Here is a 19,100-nt window from a genome sequence, read left to right on the forward strand (position 1 = left end):
GCTGGATAGAGTATTTGTGGCTGCAGGTTTTCTTTCAGCACTTTGAATATATCATGTCCCTCCCTCTGGCCTGCCAAGTTTTTGGTGAAAAATTAGCCAGTAGCCTTACAGGGTTTCCCTTGTATGTAACTGTTTTCTCTTGTACATTACTTTTTGGCTGTTTTAATTACTATGTTTCTTGGTGTGGACCTTTTTGGGGTGGTTTGGGCATAGGCATGTGCTTAGTCATTAGGATTAAGAAAAAACGTGGCTGTTTTCTTGTGTTCTAGCTCCACAAAACCTTCAGTGTTAATGGATTTGCAATTTAAAAGCAGCAGATATATGAAACCATTTATTATATTCAAAAAGATAAATTTATATATTACACATGAAAAACTTACAAAGCTCAACTTTGTGGGACACCTTCTTAGAATGTAAAGTTTAAATTACAGTGAATGTACAACATTTCATAGTATAAGCTCCTGTCTTTCAACAAGATAATGACCATTCTTTAGGATTAAAATAAAATTCTGTAGTAGTCATCTCTGTAGCTATACAGGAATAACACAGATACCCTGCAAAAGAGAAAAGGTAGGATCAATATAATGGGTGAAGAACAAAGTTAATAACAAATTTAGAACGCTTAATGTAAGTTTTACAGAAGTGGTGATGGGCAAGGGTCTGTAGTATAGGATCCTACATGAGGGGAACACCATGCCTTTTAAGCAGCTGGTAACGAATGACTGGCATTCTGACATGAGGACATCTACGGCACAGCAGTCACAGCATTTCCCTTTCATTTAGACATTCGTAGGAGTTACCTGGGTGATGAAGATTCGAAGTGGGATTGCTACCCCTGGGACTGCTGGGTTTTGTTATTGACAAATCATGACTGATTCATAGTCCTGAGCAAGCCTTACTGGTTATCAGGTGCCATTCCAACATAATTGCTTATCAGCCATCAGAACTCGACAAGACAATAAAATATGCCATTTCGAAATCCCTCCTTGAGTTTTAACCCACACTGAAACCTGCAATACCTAAGTGGTAACTTACTTTTTTTCTACTTTGATGTTATAAATTTCATCACAGACTAATTTGAGGTATCTTTGCTTTGGCAGGCGGGACAGCAGCTGCTTCACAGTTGTATTAAATGCCTGTTCATCAGCATCCCACTAGGAAAAAATAGATAAGACTTAATGACAGGTACTAGTGTTTATTCACTGGCTTTTTCTGGGTCACTAATGAAATGCCAATGCCATTTAAGTGTACTGCAAAAAAATCACTTACAGATAAAACTGGTGGGAGATTGTTGGGGTTTTTCCTTTGAAGCGCTGATTTTTCTGTACAAGACTCCTTTTTAGATCCCGCTGAGCAATGCCGTAGTGTGCTATGTGACTTTAGACCAGTTATTACTGATTTATTTTGTGTAAAATGCAAGTAACACCTCTGTGTGCATCCATTTGAGTGGAACATAAAGCAGTAACTGCCAGCACAGTGGTATATGCTTATTTACAAGATGACAAGAGAAAAATGTATCAAATGTTAGTTTGGGGGCAAAGTTCATTTTTTTCATCTAATTTAATCTGTGACTAAACACAGAGTAGACAAAAAAGTATTCTTTGATAGGATGTTAAAAAAAAATCACCTGCCGCTATGATTGAAGTTCGTTACCTTAAGAATGCTTATTCAGGGGCACCTGGGTGGCTTAGTCAGTTAAGCCTCCAGCTTCACCGCAGGTCATGATCTCACTGTTCATGGGTTTGAGCCCCATGACGGGGTCTGTGCTGACAGCTCAGCGCCTGAAGCCTGCTTCAGGTTCTGTGTCTCCCTCTTTCTGCCCCTCCCCTACTCATGCTCTTTCTCTCAAAATAATATACATTTGAAGAAATGCTTAGTCAACTTTTTAGAAGTTTTAGGCTATTTGATATTAAAAGCTACTCATAAAAAAGACTTTTTTGGGGTGCCTGGGTGGCTCAGTCCATTGAGCATCTGACTCTTGATTTTGGCTCAGGTCATGATCTCACTGTGAAATCAAGCCCACATCAGGCTTCGAGTTGGCAGTGCACAGCCTGCTTAGGATTCTCTCCCTGCCCTGTCCCTGATCGTGCTCTCTCTCTCAAAAATAAATAAAAGTGTTTTTTATTTTTTTAATTCCAGTATGGTTAACATACAGTATTAGTTTCAGGTGTATAATATAGTGATTTAACGTTTCTATACATATTCCATGCTCATCATGGTAAGTGTACTCTATCCCCTTCACCGATTGTACCTATCCACCCCTTGTCTGGTAACCATCAGTTCTCTTAACTATAGAGTGTTCCTTAGTCTTTTGTTTTTTTCCTTATTTGCTTTGTTTCTTAAATTCAGCATATGAATGAAATCATGAAATCTGTCTTTCTCTGGTTTATTCCATTTAGCTATCTTATTGTAGTTTTGATTTGCATTTCCCTGATGATGGGTGATGTTGAGCATCTTTCCATGTGTCTGTTGGCCATCTGTATGTCTTTGGAAAAATGTCTATTTGGGTCCTATGTCCATTTTTAAGTCAGATTGCTTGTTTTTAGTGCTACCTATAAAAACTTACACACACACGCTTAATTCTTGACTTAATTTTTATAAAAATACATAGTTCTAGTTCTACAAATAAGCTTCCCTAGTTGTAATGAAGGTCTGAGACAGCATTGTATGGAGGTTGAGGGTATAGATTTTACTAGTCTGTCTAGGTTCAAATCCTGTCTCTGCTAATTACTAGTAGGTTGACCTCAAGTAAGGTATTTTATATTTCTGGGCACCTGGGTGGTTCAGTCGGTTGAGGGTCTGACTCTTGATTTTGGCTCAGGTCATGAGCCCAGAATCGTGAGATCGAGCCCCAGGTTGGGCTCCATGCTAAGTGTGGAAACCTGCTTAAGAGTCTCTCTCCCTCTGCCCCTCTCCCCTGCTTGTGTGCTTTCTCTCAAAAAAAAAAAAATTTTTTTTTTAAGATACTTACTATCTCTTCTTCCATTCTCCATAAAATGTAAAATGCTGCTTTTTATTTATATAATGGGTTAACAGTACCTATCTCGAGTTTGTTATGATTAAAGGAGTTAATATTTGAAAAATGCTTGGGAATGCAAGCTGGTGCAGCCACTCTAGAAAACAGTATGGAGGTTCCTCAAAAAACTAAAAACAGAACTATCCTACGACCCAGCAATTGCACTACTAGGCATTTATCCATGGGATACAGGTGTGCTGTTTCAAAGGGACACATGCACCCCCATGTTTATAGCATCACTACTGACAGTAGCCCAAGTATGGAAAGAGCCCAAATGTCCATCGATGGATGAATGGATAAAGAAGATGTGGTATGTGTATACACACACACACAATGGAGTATTACTTGGCAATAAAAAAGAATGAAATCTTGCCATTTGCAACTATGTGGATGGAACTGGAGGGTATTAATGCTAAGTGAAATTAGAGAAAGACTTCATATCATATCATATGACTTCACGCATATGAGGACTTTAAGAGACAAAACTGATGAACATAAGGGAAGGGAAATAAACAGGGAGCGGGACAAAACAGAAGAGACTCATAAATATGGAGAACAAACTGAGGGTTACTGGAGGGGTTGTGGGGTGCGGGGATAGGCTAAATGGGTTAGGGGCATTAAGGAATCTCCTGAAATCATTGTTTCACTATATGCTAATTTGGATATAAATTTTTAAAAATTTAAAAAAAAATCATGCTTAGAGCAAGGCCTGCTAGAGCCTGATACACAGTAAAAATATGAGGTGTGCAGTAAAAATACAGGGTGTTGAAATATTCTCTGAAATTTAAAAGAAAGTCACTAGAAAAGTATGATACTCTCAAAATCTGATTCAGTAATATATATGTCACATAAAAGAACAATGTTATTGAATTCCTGGAAGTGTCAAAAAATACTCAGTATCACTAAGAAAATAATGCCATTTTAATTTTGTTTTGGCAAATTAACACCCAAACTTTGGAATTTTAAAGGCCATAATGCACAAGAGTTCATCTCGCTTACCTCTAATGATAAAAACTGTAGGATGGTTTCTTTGGGTAGATCCACCTGTCGATACACAAAAATGTAGGTTATCTGTCAAGGAACCCAAGGCAGCACATACTGCCTGACAATGGTGGTGTTTGGAGGGAGCAACATGAATAGGGTTGGCAGAGTCTGGGACATGACTGTGCTGTAAAATAAAGCACACTTAGATGAACCATGCAACAGTAAGAGGTCAGCACTGGAGAACGAATATCTCTGGTCCTCACATGTTACACCCCAGAAGCTTGCTGCTACTTTCTGCACTCAGTATATTTTTAATGAGGCAAAGGTCTGAAACATTTTAGGAAAACGGTGATTTTGTTTTTATTCCCCCAACCCCCCCCCCCCCATCTTTCAGAGGAAGAAAACAGGAGAAACAAACACAGAACCTTCAGTTTTCTCCCCAGTTTTTACAGATTTAGATTGCATGTGGTTCATGTCAGTGATAAAAGGCCTGGATCCCAATACTGTGCACACTGAGCATAAATGGCCTGACCTCTGAGCAAACAACTTTAATAACAGGACAATTCTCAAAATGTTAAAGAAAGAGACTTACAGCCAGAATTTCAATTTCACTGCTTTTCTGATGTAAGTTGGCAAGGGAGGTCTGAAGTCGGGTTTGTACCTAAAACAAGAAAACCTGTCAGAATTCAGAAGCTGCCAACCCAAACCATCTTTCTTGCCATTTTATTTACTGTAGGAAACCATCCATCACGAGTGACAAACTAAGGCCTAGAAGGGCTCCCAAAGATTATCTAAGGACTTGTTCTCAACCCACCCCGGAAAGATGAGTGCTTAGTCTATCCTGATCTCAGGGGAAATGAGATTTTATAGTCTGTTTTGATAACTTAATGCTCCACCTACTTAGTTGTTTAGCATTAAGCTCAGGGCACTAAAACTACGTGGGAGCAGGAGGGTTTTATTATTAAGCTACATTTGGAAAAAAGAAGAAGGTGACAGCAGTGAGGACACAGAACTCAAGGGGGATGAAAGCAACAGAAAGATGTGAAAATGCGTCACCATCCAACATCCTGAGAAACAGCCAGGAGAGCATAGCAAAATGAGGTCATCTTTTATATTTGTCTAAATGCATTTCTACATAATGACTGTTCTGTAACACTCACTCACTTCCCAAGTTAGGCCAGTGTCCTGACCGGGCTCATGAGTGTGAGGACTGCCCTTATTTCTTTCCCCTACCTATTTAAATCCATCAGGGATTCCCTCCAGGAGGCCTTCGTCTATCATCCGTGCAGACACTGCTCTCCACCCCACCCCTGTGTCTGTATGTAGCACACTCACACTCCTGTTCAGTGTGCCTAATGCAGCATTCTGTTATTTCTCCTCTGTTGTTCTCCCAACTGTATCCTGCATATGCTTCTAAGGTTTTATAAACTCTGAGGATTGGGCCATGCCATATGTCTTTTAAATTTTACATGGTATTTCACACCAAATCCGGCATACAGCAGATAGCAAAAACATGTATGCAGACAGAAACCTGCCCCAAGTCTTGGAACAGATCTCATGTGCTTTGTTATTCAGAACAAAACCCAACCCTTTCTGCCATTAGACATACACCAGGAAGTCTTTGTTTAGATCTAATAACTCTGACAGTAGGTGCTTCTAGGTGCCCACAACATACATGGATGCCTCTTTGGAGGGCAAATGGGGCAGAATCCTAACACCAGAGAGAGCTGAGTTGATGAATTTTCAGAAGCCACCAAGTTACGGAAGTGAGGAGGAAAATATTTCCAGGAAACTCTGTTTCTTAACTTCCTTTCCTATTTTCTTCCTCCTTTGTAGCTTACACGAGAAAGCTGAGGGAACTGTGTACCTGAGTTTCATACCGCCTCCTAGTGCTGGCTGACAGCTTCTCTGGGGCGATCACACTCACAATGGGAACAACAGCGGCTCCATGGATTTCAAACAAACCTGAAACAGAGAATTTCAGAATGTATGGTCCTAACTGATCCCACCCACTTTCTGTAACACACCACAGAGATGGCAGGGATATTCGTAGAAGCCGCCCTGGTGTCATTCTATGGGCTAGATTCTGTCTGGGCTTGGTTTTCCATCTCTGCAACTACCTGTACTTGACCTGGAGGAGCCCAGAACCCTGATGCTTCTGTCAAAATTACCAGGCTTCTCTCCTCAAGTGGGAGGTGGGGTGGAAGGTGACTAAGGCACAGGGAGGCTATATTTGTCACCAAAACCTGGTGACCTTAGGGGGAAAAAAAAATCACACATAACTATCCCTCAAATTCTAAATTCCTGAAAGTATTTGAAAACCGACAGTGGCAGAAAGTCAATGCTAGCAGAAACAAACCAAAAAGACCCAGTTCTGTTAAAAGCCAAATAAGTCGTCTTGTGGACAATGCTTGGGACATTGCTTTTTCAGTAAGGTTGGTAGATGTGGTTAAACTAAAGATTTAACTATCACCACTGTTCCTCTTGGCTTTCAGGAAAACAAAATGCATACACAGTGTCTTTCTCAAGGGATTTCAACATATTATTCTTCAATCTTCTGTGTGGGGAAGATTTCCAGGAAAATTATCCACATTTAATCTGTACAATAATCCGAGCCAAAGGAAGACTAAACCAATTGTGAAAATAAGACAGTAAGACAGGGATGTATTAGGATCAGAGGAATCACCAAACATCCCATCTTTTTCTAGGATGTGGGTTTCAAAGCACAGAGAAAAATTCCAGCTGGTACATTTAACAGTATGTGTTACTTTCAAGATGTATTTCTGATGCAGCAAGGAGGCAGCACAGTCATTAGTGCTTACCGCAAACGTGCACGCACACACACAGCACGATTATGTTCAGATCATAATTAGTAAATACCTGAAGCATTAGAAAATGACCCCTTCAGATTTTGCACTGCAAGATTATCGGAAGCTTCTCTAAAAACAAACAAAAACAATTACAAAACAGTCAATAAAGCAAAACACAGATAAAGTGAGCCATTTTTTCTATTAAATGTAAAAACTAAATAGTGGTTATTAGTGGAAGAAAAATAACAAAACTTGAACTTAATTTGGCGTTTGGTCAACAGCAAGTAAAAATTAAAAAGGATGTCATTTCAGATTAACAAATACCTAAAGACAACCTTTTGATGTATTCTGAAATCCTGGCTATGTCTGAAATCCTGGCTCAACATAAGAAGCTAATTTCAATGAAATCTAATGGGTGTTCTTTCCGCCCCCCTCACAATACAAGGAAACATTAGCAATGGCATGCCCCACCTTTATTATGGCAGCAACCTTGGTGATCTCCCACAGGAGAACATTTAGTAAACAAGGAGATTCTTTCAAAAGCTGTGAATGGACATTCTTTTAAAGACTGAATTAGTTTATAGCCTTTGAGAGACATAATAGTTCTCTCGGGGAAAACATGGAAGTAATCACGCACATGGAGGAAAGATTTTAAACCTTTCCCTGCTAAAACTGAATCCCATCTGGCCTTTTAAGTGTCTTAATGTTCACCTGTACTATTAATTAGTTGAGTATTTTATGCTTTCTAAACCTCTATTTTTTAAAATCCATAATCCTAATATCTGGTGACTTCCGGAACATTATATGCCTTCAGAGAAAGCGCGCTGGTGAACTTATTCAAGCTAGGTACAGATGGGAATTTACTCAAGCAGGGTGAAGGAAGGAGAAGAGAGTAAGAATGTTTTATAGAAGCCAGGATTTTTCACTGTTGGCACTATTGACATTTGGGGCCAGATAACTCTTGGTTGGCGGTCTGGGCGGTCAGTCCCATGTACTGTAGAAGCAGCAGCACCCCTGATCTCTCCTAGATACTAGTGGCACCCCCAGTTCTAACAATCAGAAATGTCTGCAAACAGTGCCAAGTGTCCCCTACTTGAGAATCACTGATAGAAGCCAAAAAAAGTATTTCTGATTTTGAGCATATATGTAAAAGTTACACATTTATTTAAAAAAAAAAAAAAAAAAAAGCCTTAAGAAAATTAGGATCCCTTGTAATCCCACTAACCAGAAATAACTACAATTAAAAATTTGGTACGTCATTCCAGCCTATATATGGACTGTGTATTTTGATTAAGAAAAATAGGATCGTATATGTTGTCTATGGACATCCTTCCATGTCAATAAATTCAGCTTTACTAGAATCAACATTTTAAAAAAGATTTTGTTTTTAAGTAAACTCTGTGTCCAACATGGGGCTCAAAGTCATAATCCTGAGATCAAGAGTCACATGTTCTTTTGACTGAGCCAGTCAGGCCTGGCTCCTAGAATCATCATTTTTGAAGGCTGCATAGCATTTCACTATATTACTATAATCCAAACAATCTTCTAGAATGGATTTTGTGATACTATAAGTGAGAGATTTCTCAGCGTGTGGTCCAGGGACCTCTGGAGGCCCCTGAGACCCTTTCAGAGGTCTGTAAGGTCAAGACAATTTTCACAATCCTAAAATGTTACTTCTCTTTTTTATGCTCATCCTCTCACAAGTGTGTCCTGGAATTTTCCAGAGACTATATGATGGGTGATAGCGCAACAGATTGAATGCAGAAGCGGATGACAATCTAGTTTTTTCTATCAAAGTGTTAATGCATTTTTTTTCCATTTTTGTCTCTTTATCTGTAAAAAGATGAAAGTGATGCTCTTCTTAAATTTCTTTGGTTTTGGAAAATAGTTATTTTTAATTAAAATATGTCATTTAGATTAGCATGTAATTGGTTTATTAAAAAAAATATTTTTAAAATATTCATTTTAATTCTACCAAATTACTGACAGATGCAACCCACATAAACAACATTCTTTGATGCCCTTAAATACTTTTTAAGGATATGAAGGGCTTCTAAGGCCAAAAAGTTTGGAACTGCTGTTATAAACAATGCCTTGATAGACATCTTTCACATATCCCCATGGGATAATTTTTGCTATAAATTCCTGAAAGTAATATTAATGGGTCTTTCTTTTTAATTTTTAAGGTTTTTAACTTTGTTAAATTCCTATCCAGAGAGTTGAGCCAGTGTACATTTAATATGAGATCTTTTCCCAGAATATATTAGATCTTTCAAATATATTGACAAAATACTACCAAAATTTGCTGCATAACAGACCAAGTAAGATAATTCTGGCTCCTGAGGACTTTCAAACTGATAAAGCATTCTCTGACATGTTATGAGAAAGGAACACTGAAAGTAGGATTAGTCTTATACAGGGGATCGTATACTTCAACTCTTGAGTTCTTCAGAAGCAACAGAATGGTCCATTAAAAGTTATCCTGATGAATCTTTATTTCCCAAAAGGATCAAATTGATTTTTCTAAAAAAGGCACGAAGTTCTACAGGTATCACAGCTGGTTTTCTGGGCCTTTGTTACCTGATAGTCCTTTCATCACTGACTTTAGTCCTGAGTTTCTGCACAACATAGTCTATAAGATCAGACTCCAGCACGCATTTCTCTGTTTGCCTTTCCTTCTCAAAAGACTTAACCTTAAAAAGAATGAAATAGATCCATCAATTTCTGAAGCCAATAGGCTGAACCCGAGTACAAAACGAAGTCAACAGTTCAGGTTGGTGGTTCTCGACCAGAGGCAATTTTGCTCACCACAGGACAGCTGGCGATGCTTGGAGACAAGTTTTGGTTGTGACATCTATAGAGGGTGCTACCAACATCTTGTGGAGAGAGGCCTGGGATGCTGTTCAACATCCTACAGTGCCCAGAACAGCAGCCCCCATAATTATCCGGCCCCAAACGTCACTGTGGCTTTGAAAAACTCTGGTATAGACTAGAAAAGCTTATCATTGGTGATAGAGTTTAAAAAACGGTGGGGGGGGGGGGGGGGCAAGACTAACCAGCTCCTATTTCATTTCTTTCACATTTTCTTCCCCTTAAATATCCCCTGGTCAGTCACCAAGTTTCCACCCCCTCCCTAACCCCCATTCCAAACCTAAGTCCTGTCATCCCATTTTTTTACGATACCTTTCATCTTCACTGGCCATGGAGTAGCCTTGGCTTAGAATAGCTTTATATTGTTCGCACTGCTATCCCTGTCTTCAGTTTCCCTTCACTCCATTCCATGCTACACGTACCTGCAGATTAATTTTTTTCACATACAACTCTGATGTCCCCTTCTGTAGAAAATAGATGCTCTGGAGGCCCCTGAGACTGGTCTCGAGCTGCTACATAAAATCTAAATTCCTCGGTGGGCATTTTGCTCCCCATGATCTAGCTAAAACTAGTCTCTCCTGAGGTACCCCTTCTTTGCAGTGCTTCTGCTTCATCCAAAGTAGACTTATTCAGGATAATACCAGAATAGTTCTTTGCTGGCCAGATCCCTCTGACTTTGGAACAGGCGGGTCAAAGACTTACCATTACCTTTGCTATTCCTTATGCTTAAAAGGTCCTTTCAGCACGTACCTATATGCTACCCATCCATGAGGGTCCAGCATAAACCCCACCTCTGCCCTGAAGACTTCTCTGCTACTTCTGAAGTCCTCTCCTGGGTGGTGATGAACCCTCATAGAACGTTCTCTATAGGACTCTAATGGCATTTAGCATTTTCTAACTCATAATCGTGCACAAATGTGTTATGTTCCCTACCAGATTATAGGATACCTCACAGGAGGGCCTGAGGCTTAAATGTCACTGTATCCTTTAGGATCTTAAATTCCATCCCTTCTACACTGTTAATACTTAAAATGCATTTGTTGACTGGGTGAATGAAGTGATGTCTTGCCCTTCAAATATGAAGGTGATACAAGATTGGAAAGAGCTGGACAGGCTGAAACAATGTTCTAGAATGAACAAGATCACATTTAATGGAGATAAATATGACGTCCTGTAATTGAAGCCTTCGTTGTAGGTGGCCAACCAGACATGGTGATAACTGTTAAAAGGCCAGTGAATTTTAGCTGATAAGTTCAGTATAAGCCCAAGAGCCACATGGTTGCTAAGAGTTCACTAGTAAGCTCCATTAGGAGAAATATGGTATCTGGATTGAGGGAGGTCAGAGAGCATTCTCATTTAGTCAAAATATTCCTAGAGTGCTGTGTAGAATTCTAGGATCACATTTAAAGACAGACATTAACCAAGCATGTCTAGGGGAGCTTAACTAGGAGGGTCAAGGATCTGGGAAATCATGTTAAGAGAAATGGCTTAAGTAACCAGAATGTTTAATCCAGAAAACAGGGAGAGCCTGGATGGCTCAGTTGGTTAAGCATCCGACCCTGGCTCAGTTCATGATCTCATAGTTCATGGGTTCGAGCCCCACATCAGAGTCTGTGCTGACAGCTCAGAGCCCGGAGCCTGCTTTGGATTCTGTGTTTTCCTCTCTGCCCCTCCCCGACTCGTACTCTGTCTCTCTGTGTCTTTCTCAAAGATAAACGTTAAAAAAATTTTTTTTACACCAGCAATGAGGATAGAGTGGCATAGCAGTCTCTGGTCTCCTAGAATTTATTTGAAGGTAGTTGAGAGAAGGAGGAAGAATTAGACTGGCTATTGCGACTACTCAAGAATACAGAACTAAGACCATTGAGCGTTAGATTTTGGGAAGGAGACTAATCAGGTTTTTAAAATTTGCTCAGCATTATAGCACTGTCTTATGGCACGAGTTATCCAGCAAAGGCTTGATGGTCACCTCTCAGTACTACTGCAGGAGCAATCACTATTCTGGAAGAGGCCTGATCAGTAGTTCTTAAGGGCATTTCTAATTTTGTGACTAACCAGCAGACTAGTAGTGGGGACTTGCAAATCTTCCCTAAAAGGATAAACTACTCCAAGAACTGCCTTCCTGCCTTCAACAGTTAGAAAACCTGACAAAACACATAAGATTTTTCAGACGTTAGACAACAAGGAACAACTCTTTCTCAAAAATAAACCTAAAAAAATTTTTTTTTAAACTTTTTAACTTTTTTTTTTTATTGTTCATTTTTGAGAGATAGAGACAGAGCACAAGTGGGAGAGGGGCAGAGAGAGGGAGACACAGAATCCAAAGCAGGCTCCAGGTGCTAAGCTGTCAGCACAGAGTCTGATGTGAGGCTTGAACTCAGGAACGATGAGACCATGACCTGAGCCGAAGTCAGATGCTCAACCGACTGAGCCACCCAGGCGATACTGCCTTATTAGTAATGGGTCAGCTCAGAGCTAAAGGCGGCCCTGGTCTGCCCTAACAAAGCTTAACACCAAGCCTGGAAAGGATCAAACAATTCAAGTATTTTAACTATACCCCAGAACAAAGCCCAGCAGCAGTATTTTCAAAAATGTAAAATTCATAATGTCCACAACCAATCCAAAATTACTAGGCATGCAAGGTGGCAAGAAAATAGGACTCACAGCAAGGAGAAACGACAGAAACAGACAGAGAAATGTCTCAGAAATTATGGAATTAGTAGACAGATACCTTAGAATGACTGTTTTAAATCTTATAAAAAATATAAAGGAAACAAAAACCATAAGAGAGAAATGGAAGACCTAAAGATCCAAATATAACTTATAAAGATGGAAAAATACAATATCCGAAATAAGAAATGCAGTGGGATTAATAGCATGTAAGATATTGCAGAAAGATCAGTGAATGATCCAGAATAAAGCATGGGGGGGAGGGGGGAACAAAACAAAGAGAGACTCAATGAGGTGTGGGGCGATATCAGATAATTAACATACTGTAATTGGAGTCCTAGAAGTAAAAGAGGAAAAGGGACAGAAAAATATTTGAGGAAATAATGTCTGAAAATTTTCTAAATTTCATGAGAACTACAAATCTACAGTTCAAAGAAGTCCTATCTACGAATACCAAGTATTAGAATATAGAGAATACCACACTGAGGTAAACCATATTCAAAATGCAGAAAACCAGTGACAAATGAAAATCTTATAAGCTGCCAGAAAATAAAAAACAATCATATTCAGAGGATCAAAGCAGACTTTAACAGAAACGGTGATCAGCTCAGAAGACAGTAAAACACCTCTTCAAAGTGCAAAATGAAAAACATGTAAATGTTGAATTTTATATCTAGCAAAAACATCTTTCAAAAATGAGGGTGAAGACTTTCTCAGACCAATAACAACTGAGACAACTCACGACCAGCACACCTGCATGGACCAGAAATATTAAAGGAAATTCTTCAGGCAGAAGGCAAATGAAATCAGAATGATGTCTTCCTCAACAAAGGAATCAGTAGTACAAGAGATGGTAACTATGTGGGTAAATATAAAAGACATTTCCCCCCTTATTTTAAAAACCTCTCTAAAAAAAACCAAAACAAAAACCTCTTTAAAAAATAACTAATTAAAGCCAAAATAATAACAATGTATTGTGGACTTTACAATATATGTAAGAAAAATATTTGGCAACAACAGCACAAAGAATGAGAGAAGGGAAATGGAAGTATTCTTATAAGGTTCTTACACGATAAGAGAAAGGCATATAACATTTTTTGAAGGTAGAATGTGTTAAGTTAAAGGTGTATATTGCAAACCCTAGAGAGGTCACAAAAACAGTCTCACCAAAAACAAGTAATGGTCAGTAAAATAGTAGATATCAATCTAAAAAGGCATGAAAAGACAAAAATGGAAAAAAGAACAGATGGAATAATCAGAAAACAAATAGTAAAATGGCAGATTTAAACCCAACCATTTCACTAACTGCATTACAAATTAATGTCTAACAATTCCAATTAAAAGGCAGGAATTGTCAGAGTGGATAAAGGCACAACTCAACTGCTGACTGTCTGTAAGAAACGCACTTCAAGACACAGGATGGAAACAGACATGTCATGCAAACACTAACCAAAAGACCTCAGAACAAGAAGTGTTATCAGGGATAAAGAAGAACATTTCATAATGATAAAGAGGTCAATTCATCAAACATATAAAATTCTAAATGTGCATTCACCAAATAACAGAGCTTCAAAATGCAAAAACTGATAAAACTTTTGGAGAAATGGACAAATCTATAATGATAGCTGGAGATTTCAATACTCCTCTCTCAGTAACTGATTGAACATGTAGACAATAAGATTAGTAAAGATACAGATCACTTGGGCAACATCATCATCTAATGTGACCTGATTATTTATCAAACACTCCTCCTAACAATGCAGAATACACATTCTTTTCAAGTGTACATGAAACATCACAGTAACAGACCATTGTTTTACTTTAAACCATGACTCAGTAAAATTAAAAGGACTGAAATCATATAGAATATGTATGTTCTTTGATCGCAAAGGAATTAAATCATTAGAAATCCTTAAAGAAAGATAGCTGGAAAATACCCAAATATCTGGAAGTAACCCGTGGATCAAAGAAGAAATAACCAAAGAAATTAGAAAGTATTCTGAACTATTAAAAAAATAAAAATAAAAGGGGTGCCTGGGTGGCTCAGTCGGTTAAGCATCCGACTCTTGATCTCAGGATTGTGAGCTCAAGCCAGGCATTGGGCTCCATGCTGGATGTGAAGCCTACTTAAAAAAAAAAAAAAAAAAAAATTCTGAACTAAATGAAAATAAAAGCACTACATATAAAAATGTGTGGGATGCAACTAATGCAGTACTTAGAGTGAAATTTATAGCATTAAATAGTTCTACTTAGAAAAGTAAAATCTAAAATCAGTGGTCCAAGCCAGGTGCCTTTTTTGTTTTTTTGTTTTTTTTAATGCAAAGACTCAGATAGGATTTTAGGCTTTGCAGGCCAAACAATGTCTCTGCATTTTTTTTTTTTTTTAAAAACAAAGAGTGTAAAAAAAATTTGTAGCTCACAGGCCATACAAAATAGGCTGTGTGCCAGATGTGGCCTATGGGCTGTTGTTTACCCCTAACCTAAAGTTCTATCTGAAGAAATTAGAAATGGAACAAACTAAATCCAAAATTTGCAGAATGAAGAGTGGAAATCAATAGAATAGAAAACAAATGAACATAAAATAGGGAAAAATCAATAACATAAAAACACTGGTTTTCTGAAAATACAAATAAGATTGATAAACCTCTAGTCAGGCTAGGGTTTTTTTTACCTCACCAGTGGTTAAAAAAAGAAAAAGTGTGGGCGGGTTGGGGGGTAAGACATAAATTACCAATATCAAGAATGAAAGGGGATTATTACTGCATATCCCACAGACAGCGGCAGAAAATATAGGAAAATTTAGATGAAATGGAAACATTCTGGGAAAGATCTACACTACCAAAAGTCACTTATTCAGAAACAGGCAACCAGAATAGCTCTCTATCAAGGCCCACATGACTCTACTGGGGAATCTGACCAGATATTTGAGGATGAAATAATACCAATTCTACACAAAATCTTCCACAAAGTGGAAGAGGAGAGAACACTGTCTAATTCATTTATGAAGCCAACGTTACACAGATATCAAAACCTGACAAAGATTTAAAAGGGGAGAAATAGGTTGATTTTTTTCTTCAAAAACAGAAATAACGGTTAGGAGGTGGTATATTTATGAGCTTCGTAAGTTAAACGCAACAGAGTAAAACTGATTAGGAAACAGCCATAGGCTATGCCAACCAGCATTTCAGTGTAGTGATTATTCTTGTTTTCTTAGATGGAAAAGAGGAGCAAAGGGAGAAAAATAGGAAAAAGCTACTGCCACTGTGTTTGCATTTTTTAAGCTTGAAGGGAAGGATTCAGATGCAGATTCTCTCTTACTCTATAGTCTTTCTCCAAGAATAGGTCCAGCCAATAAAATAATGGATTTCCACCCACACCCAAGGCCAGGGCCTTAGTGGGAAGTCAGGTGCTCCACAGTTAATACCCAGTTTGGAAAATCTGTTTAACTGTGAAAGATTTCCTTGGGTCTGTACCTTGACATAGCTTCGTCCTTTATCTGAGACAAGGGCCACGTAGGTGATTTCGTGATGTCTGCAGTATTCCTGGAGTTCTTCTTGGGACTGAAACAAACAAACCACAGTGTGTGAAATAAACACAGAACACCTACAGCGGCTTCAAGTGATTAAGGAGACTGCAAACACTGTGTTCAGCTAGATTTTCAAAGTGAATCACTAAACATGCTGACTTCAGGAGATATAAATATTAAGCCAGAAGAGTAAGAATTCAAAGGAGAATAAAACCTTGCTTTTCTTACATTCGCTATTGTCCTAAGGGGCCACGAACAATCAATGTGGTCAGGTTTTCAAAAGCTCCAAATCTGGATGGAAGGTGCCAAAAATTATACAATACACATACACACAATGAAAAGGCCTCTGAGGGAAGCAAAGGCAGCAAAAAGAGTGGAAGGTGAGAAGCAGGACTGAAGCATAAAGTGAGCATCCGAGCAGAGATGCCTGCAGCATATGTCACTGTGCAGGACGCAAGTCCCTGTTTCTGCAAGAGCTCTTCTCTGACAGTTTATGAAACAAGGAAACAAATGCGAGAGGATGCTCCAACAATTCAAAATTATCGCTCAACATACGTCTAACAAGAGGCTTTTTATAACGTGCACAAAAATGGACGGCAGCAGCCTTGGAAACCTCTTGGTAGGCGATGTGCAAGGAGCAGGAGGAAGGGTGGAGGCTGTTTCCCTGGGCATCTCTTCACGCTCCAGGGCACCTGAGTGTGGGTGAGCGTGCGTGCAACTTGATTACCTGGGAGCTCAGGCCCTTCTGTGATCAGCTGGTGGCAGTGCAGATGTTCTCTGAAGGCCCCCCCCCTTCCTGAGGGGCCAGCAGGTTCGGGGGTGCCACCTCCCTCACTTCCATCCCCAGGGCAGGCTGCTGTGGGAGGTCTGAGGATATGTACGCACGCTAAACACGAAGTGCCTTTCGGAAGTGTGGTGGGTTGTGATGGCCCCGCGAAGATGTCCCAGCCTAATCCCTGCCAACTGAATATGTTGCCTTATATGGTAAAAGGGAACTTTGAGTTATGGATCTTGAGATAGGGAGACTAATTCTGGATGATCTGGGCAGAAACAGTGGGCCTTGTGAGAGGGAGATGGGAGGGTCAGAGTTAGAGATCTAAGGACAGAAACAGAGGTGGAGAGGAAAGAAAATTTGACACTGCTGAGCTTGAAAGTGGAGGAAGGGACTAACAGCTGAGGGGTGCAGGAGGCCTCTAGGAGCTGGAAAAGTCAAGGGAAAGGATTTTCCCCCTAAAGCCTTCAGAAGGATCCAGCCCTAGCAGAGAATCTTGATTTGAGCCCAGTGAAACTGGTATCAGACTTCTGAACACCAGAAACGTGAGGTAATAAGCCTGTATTGTTTTAAACCACTAAGTCTGCGGTGATTTGCCACTGTAGCAATAAGAAGCTAACACAGGAAGTAACTCTAACTAGAGAGAAGTAGAGTCTGAGGGAACTCTAGTCTAAGGCTGGAGGGGACGATTTGCCATTGCAGCCGTGACTACATGCACTCAACCCACGGGCATTTTTTTTGTCTCATTACCTGCGACCAGTCATACATGATTTGTGCCGTGATTCCCACCGTCCAGAGTTTCTGGGTGAGGTTGATGGCCCTGGACATGGACATCTGGCCAACACTTACGACCAGGAGGTCACAAGAGCTGATTGTAACCTGGATGAGAAACAGAGTGCTTACATTTAGAGAAGCGAGACCAGCACTAGGAAGGAGGCACCACTCGAGTAAAGAGAGCACCCTGAGATCTTATATAGTAAGAGATGTGCACATGGCTTGGCTTCAGAATGACTTAGCTTAAAAAAAAAAAAATGACAGTCAAAAAACTTTTATATTAGTTTTTTTTAGAAAGAAATTATTTCAACTATCCTAAGCCATCAGGAAGATCTTCTTTTCCTCTGGGAAAACTAATCTTGTCTGAAACACAAAGGAAGAAAAAAAAAACGTTTATAGCTCTGTAGAGTAGAGCAGGGTTTCTGAAAAAGGGGCTTTGACAGGAGTCTGCTAACAGCTAGAACATGTCACATTTACGTAGCGTGTCACAGTCGAGAGTGAGGCCGGCCAGGAGAAGACAGAGAAGCTGTCTGAGGTCCCTCAGCTACAGCTAAGGACACATACACAAGGATGGATGCCAAGTCTTAGGCTGGTCTATCATGGCAAAGATAGCTTCCCAAGGCCTCGGGCTATTGCTGCCACACCCAGGGCTGCATAGAAGTGACTACGAGATGAAAAGACCACTCAAAGCCCACTGGAAAGCCAAACCGAACTTACAGGTTCTTCCATGTTGAGGATAGCAGCAGATATCTTGTCTATAGCTATGCTGACCCCAACAGCAGTGGGGATTGGCCCCAGAGCCTGTGGTCCTCTAAACTGGGGAATCTGTGAAGGAAGACACAGCTCTGGTTAGGAAATAGAGAAGAAACTGATCATGAGCAATGACTGAAGGGCACACACTTGTCAGCAACTTAACATCAAAGGGTTCAACGACAGAAAAGTGTGTGTGTGTGTGTGTGTGTGTGAGAGAGAGAGAGAGAGAGACAGAGACAGAGACAGACAGACAGACATGGGACAAGCACACATGCCATTTTAGGAAATGTTAACCAATGTTGCATCTGGAGCTGCCCTGTTCAATATGGTAGCCACTTAGCCGCATGTGGCTTGGACATTTGAAATGTAGCTAATCTAAATTGACATGTGCTGTGTATGTAAAATACACACAGGTTGCAAAGACTCCGAACGAATAAAAAAAGCATGTAGATTAGCTCAATAGTATTTAGATGTCTGATTACATGTTGAAATAATATTTTGGGTATACTGGGTTAAACATACACTGAATGCAAAGGCTTAGGAAAAAAAAGTAAAATAGCTTAAAAATTTTGATTCTATGTTCCTTAAGAGATAATATTAAAATAAATTCCACCTGTTTCCTTTTTTTTTTTTCTTCTTTTAAGCAGGCTCCATGCCCAATGTGGAGCCCAGTGCAGGGCTTGAGTTCACAACCCTAAGATCAAGACGTGAGCTGAGACCAAGAGTCGGACACTTAACCGACTGAGCCACCCAGGCATCCCCCCATGTGTTTCTTTTTACTTACTTTATGTCATTAGATTATTTAAAATTACATATGTAGGTTCTGATTCTGGGCCAAGATGGGTAGCAACACTTCTATTTTTCCTGCCAAGTACAGCTAAAATTCCTGGACGCTACTTCTAAAACAAACGTAAGAAGCCTGTG

At 39.6% G+C, this 19,100-nt stretch overlaps 1 protein-coding gene across 10 annotated transcripts in view; it reads right to left on the reverse strand.

Annotated features, from left to right (window-relative positions):
• Positions 1-318: 318 nt before the first annotated feature.
• EIF2AK4 (eukaryotic translation initiation factor 2 alpha kinase 4) overlaps positions 319-19,100 on the reverse strand; it is a 97,353-nt gene continuing 78,571 nt past the window's right edge. For 8 of the 10 annotated variants that reach the window (XM_053224173.1, XM_053224172.1, XM_053224175.1 and 5 more), the window contains 10 exons: positions 18,141-18,248; positions 17,400-17,528; positions 15,825-15,911; positions 9,391-9,503; positions 6,881-6,939; positions 5,868-5,965; positions 4,593-4,661; positions 4,016-4,060; positions 1,036-1,154; positions 319-554 (listed from right to left, as the gene is read on the reverse strand). In XM_053224173.1, the coding sequence (XP_053080148.1) occupies positions 497-554; positions 1,036-1,154; positions 4,016-4,060; positions 4,593-4,661; positions 5,868-5,965; positions 6,881-6,939; positions 9,391-9,503; positions 15,825-15,911; positions 17,400-17,528; positions 18,141-18,248 (885 nt within the window). In that variant the 3' untranslated portion in view covers positions 319-496. Of the gene's footprint in view, positions 555-1,035; positions 1,155-4,015; positions 4,061-4,592; positions 4,662-5,867; positions 5,966-6,880; positions 6,940-9,390; positions 9,504-15,824; positions 15,912-17,399; positions 17,529-18,140; positions 18,249-19,100 lie in introns of those variants that run through there. The other 2 variants (XR_008299233.1, XM_053224180.1) reach the window with 2 other exon arrangements.

Source organism: Acinonyx jubatus, chromosome B3 (assembly GCF_027475565.1).
Source record: "Acinonyx jubatus isolate Ajub_Pintada_27869175 chromosome B3, VMU_Ajub_asm_v1.0, whole genome shotgun sequence".
Classification (NCBI taxonomy): Eukaryota; Metazoa; Chordata; class Mammalia; order Carnivora; family Felidae; genus Acinonyx; species Acinonyx jubatus.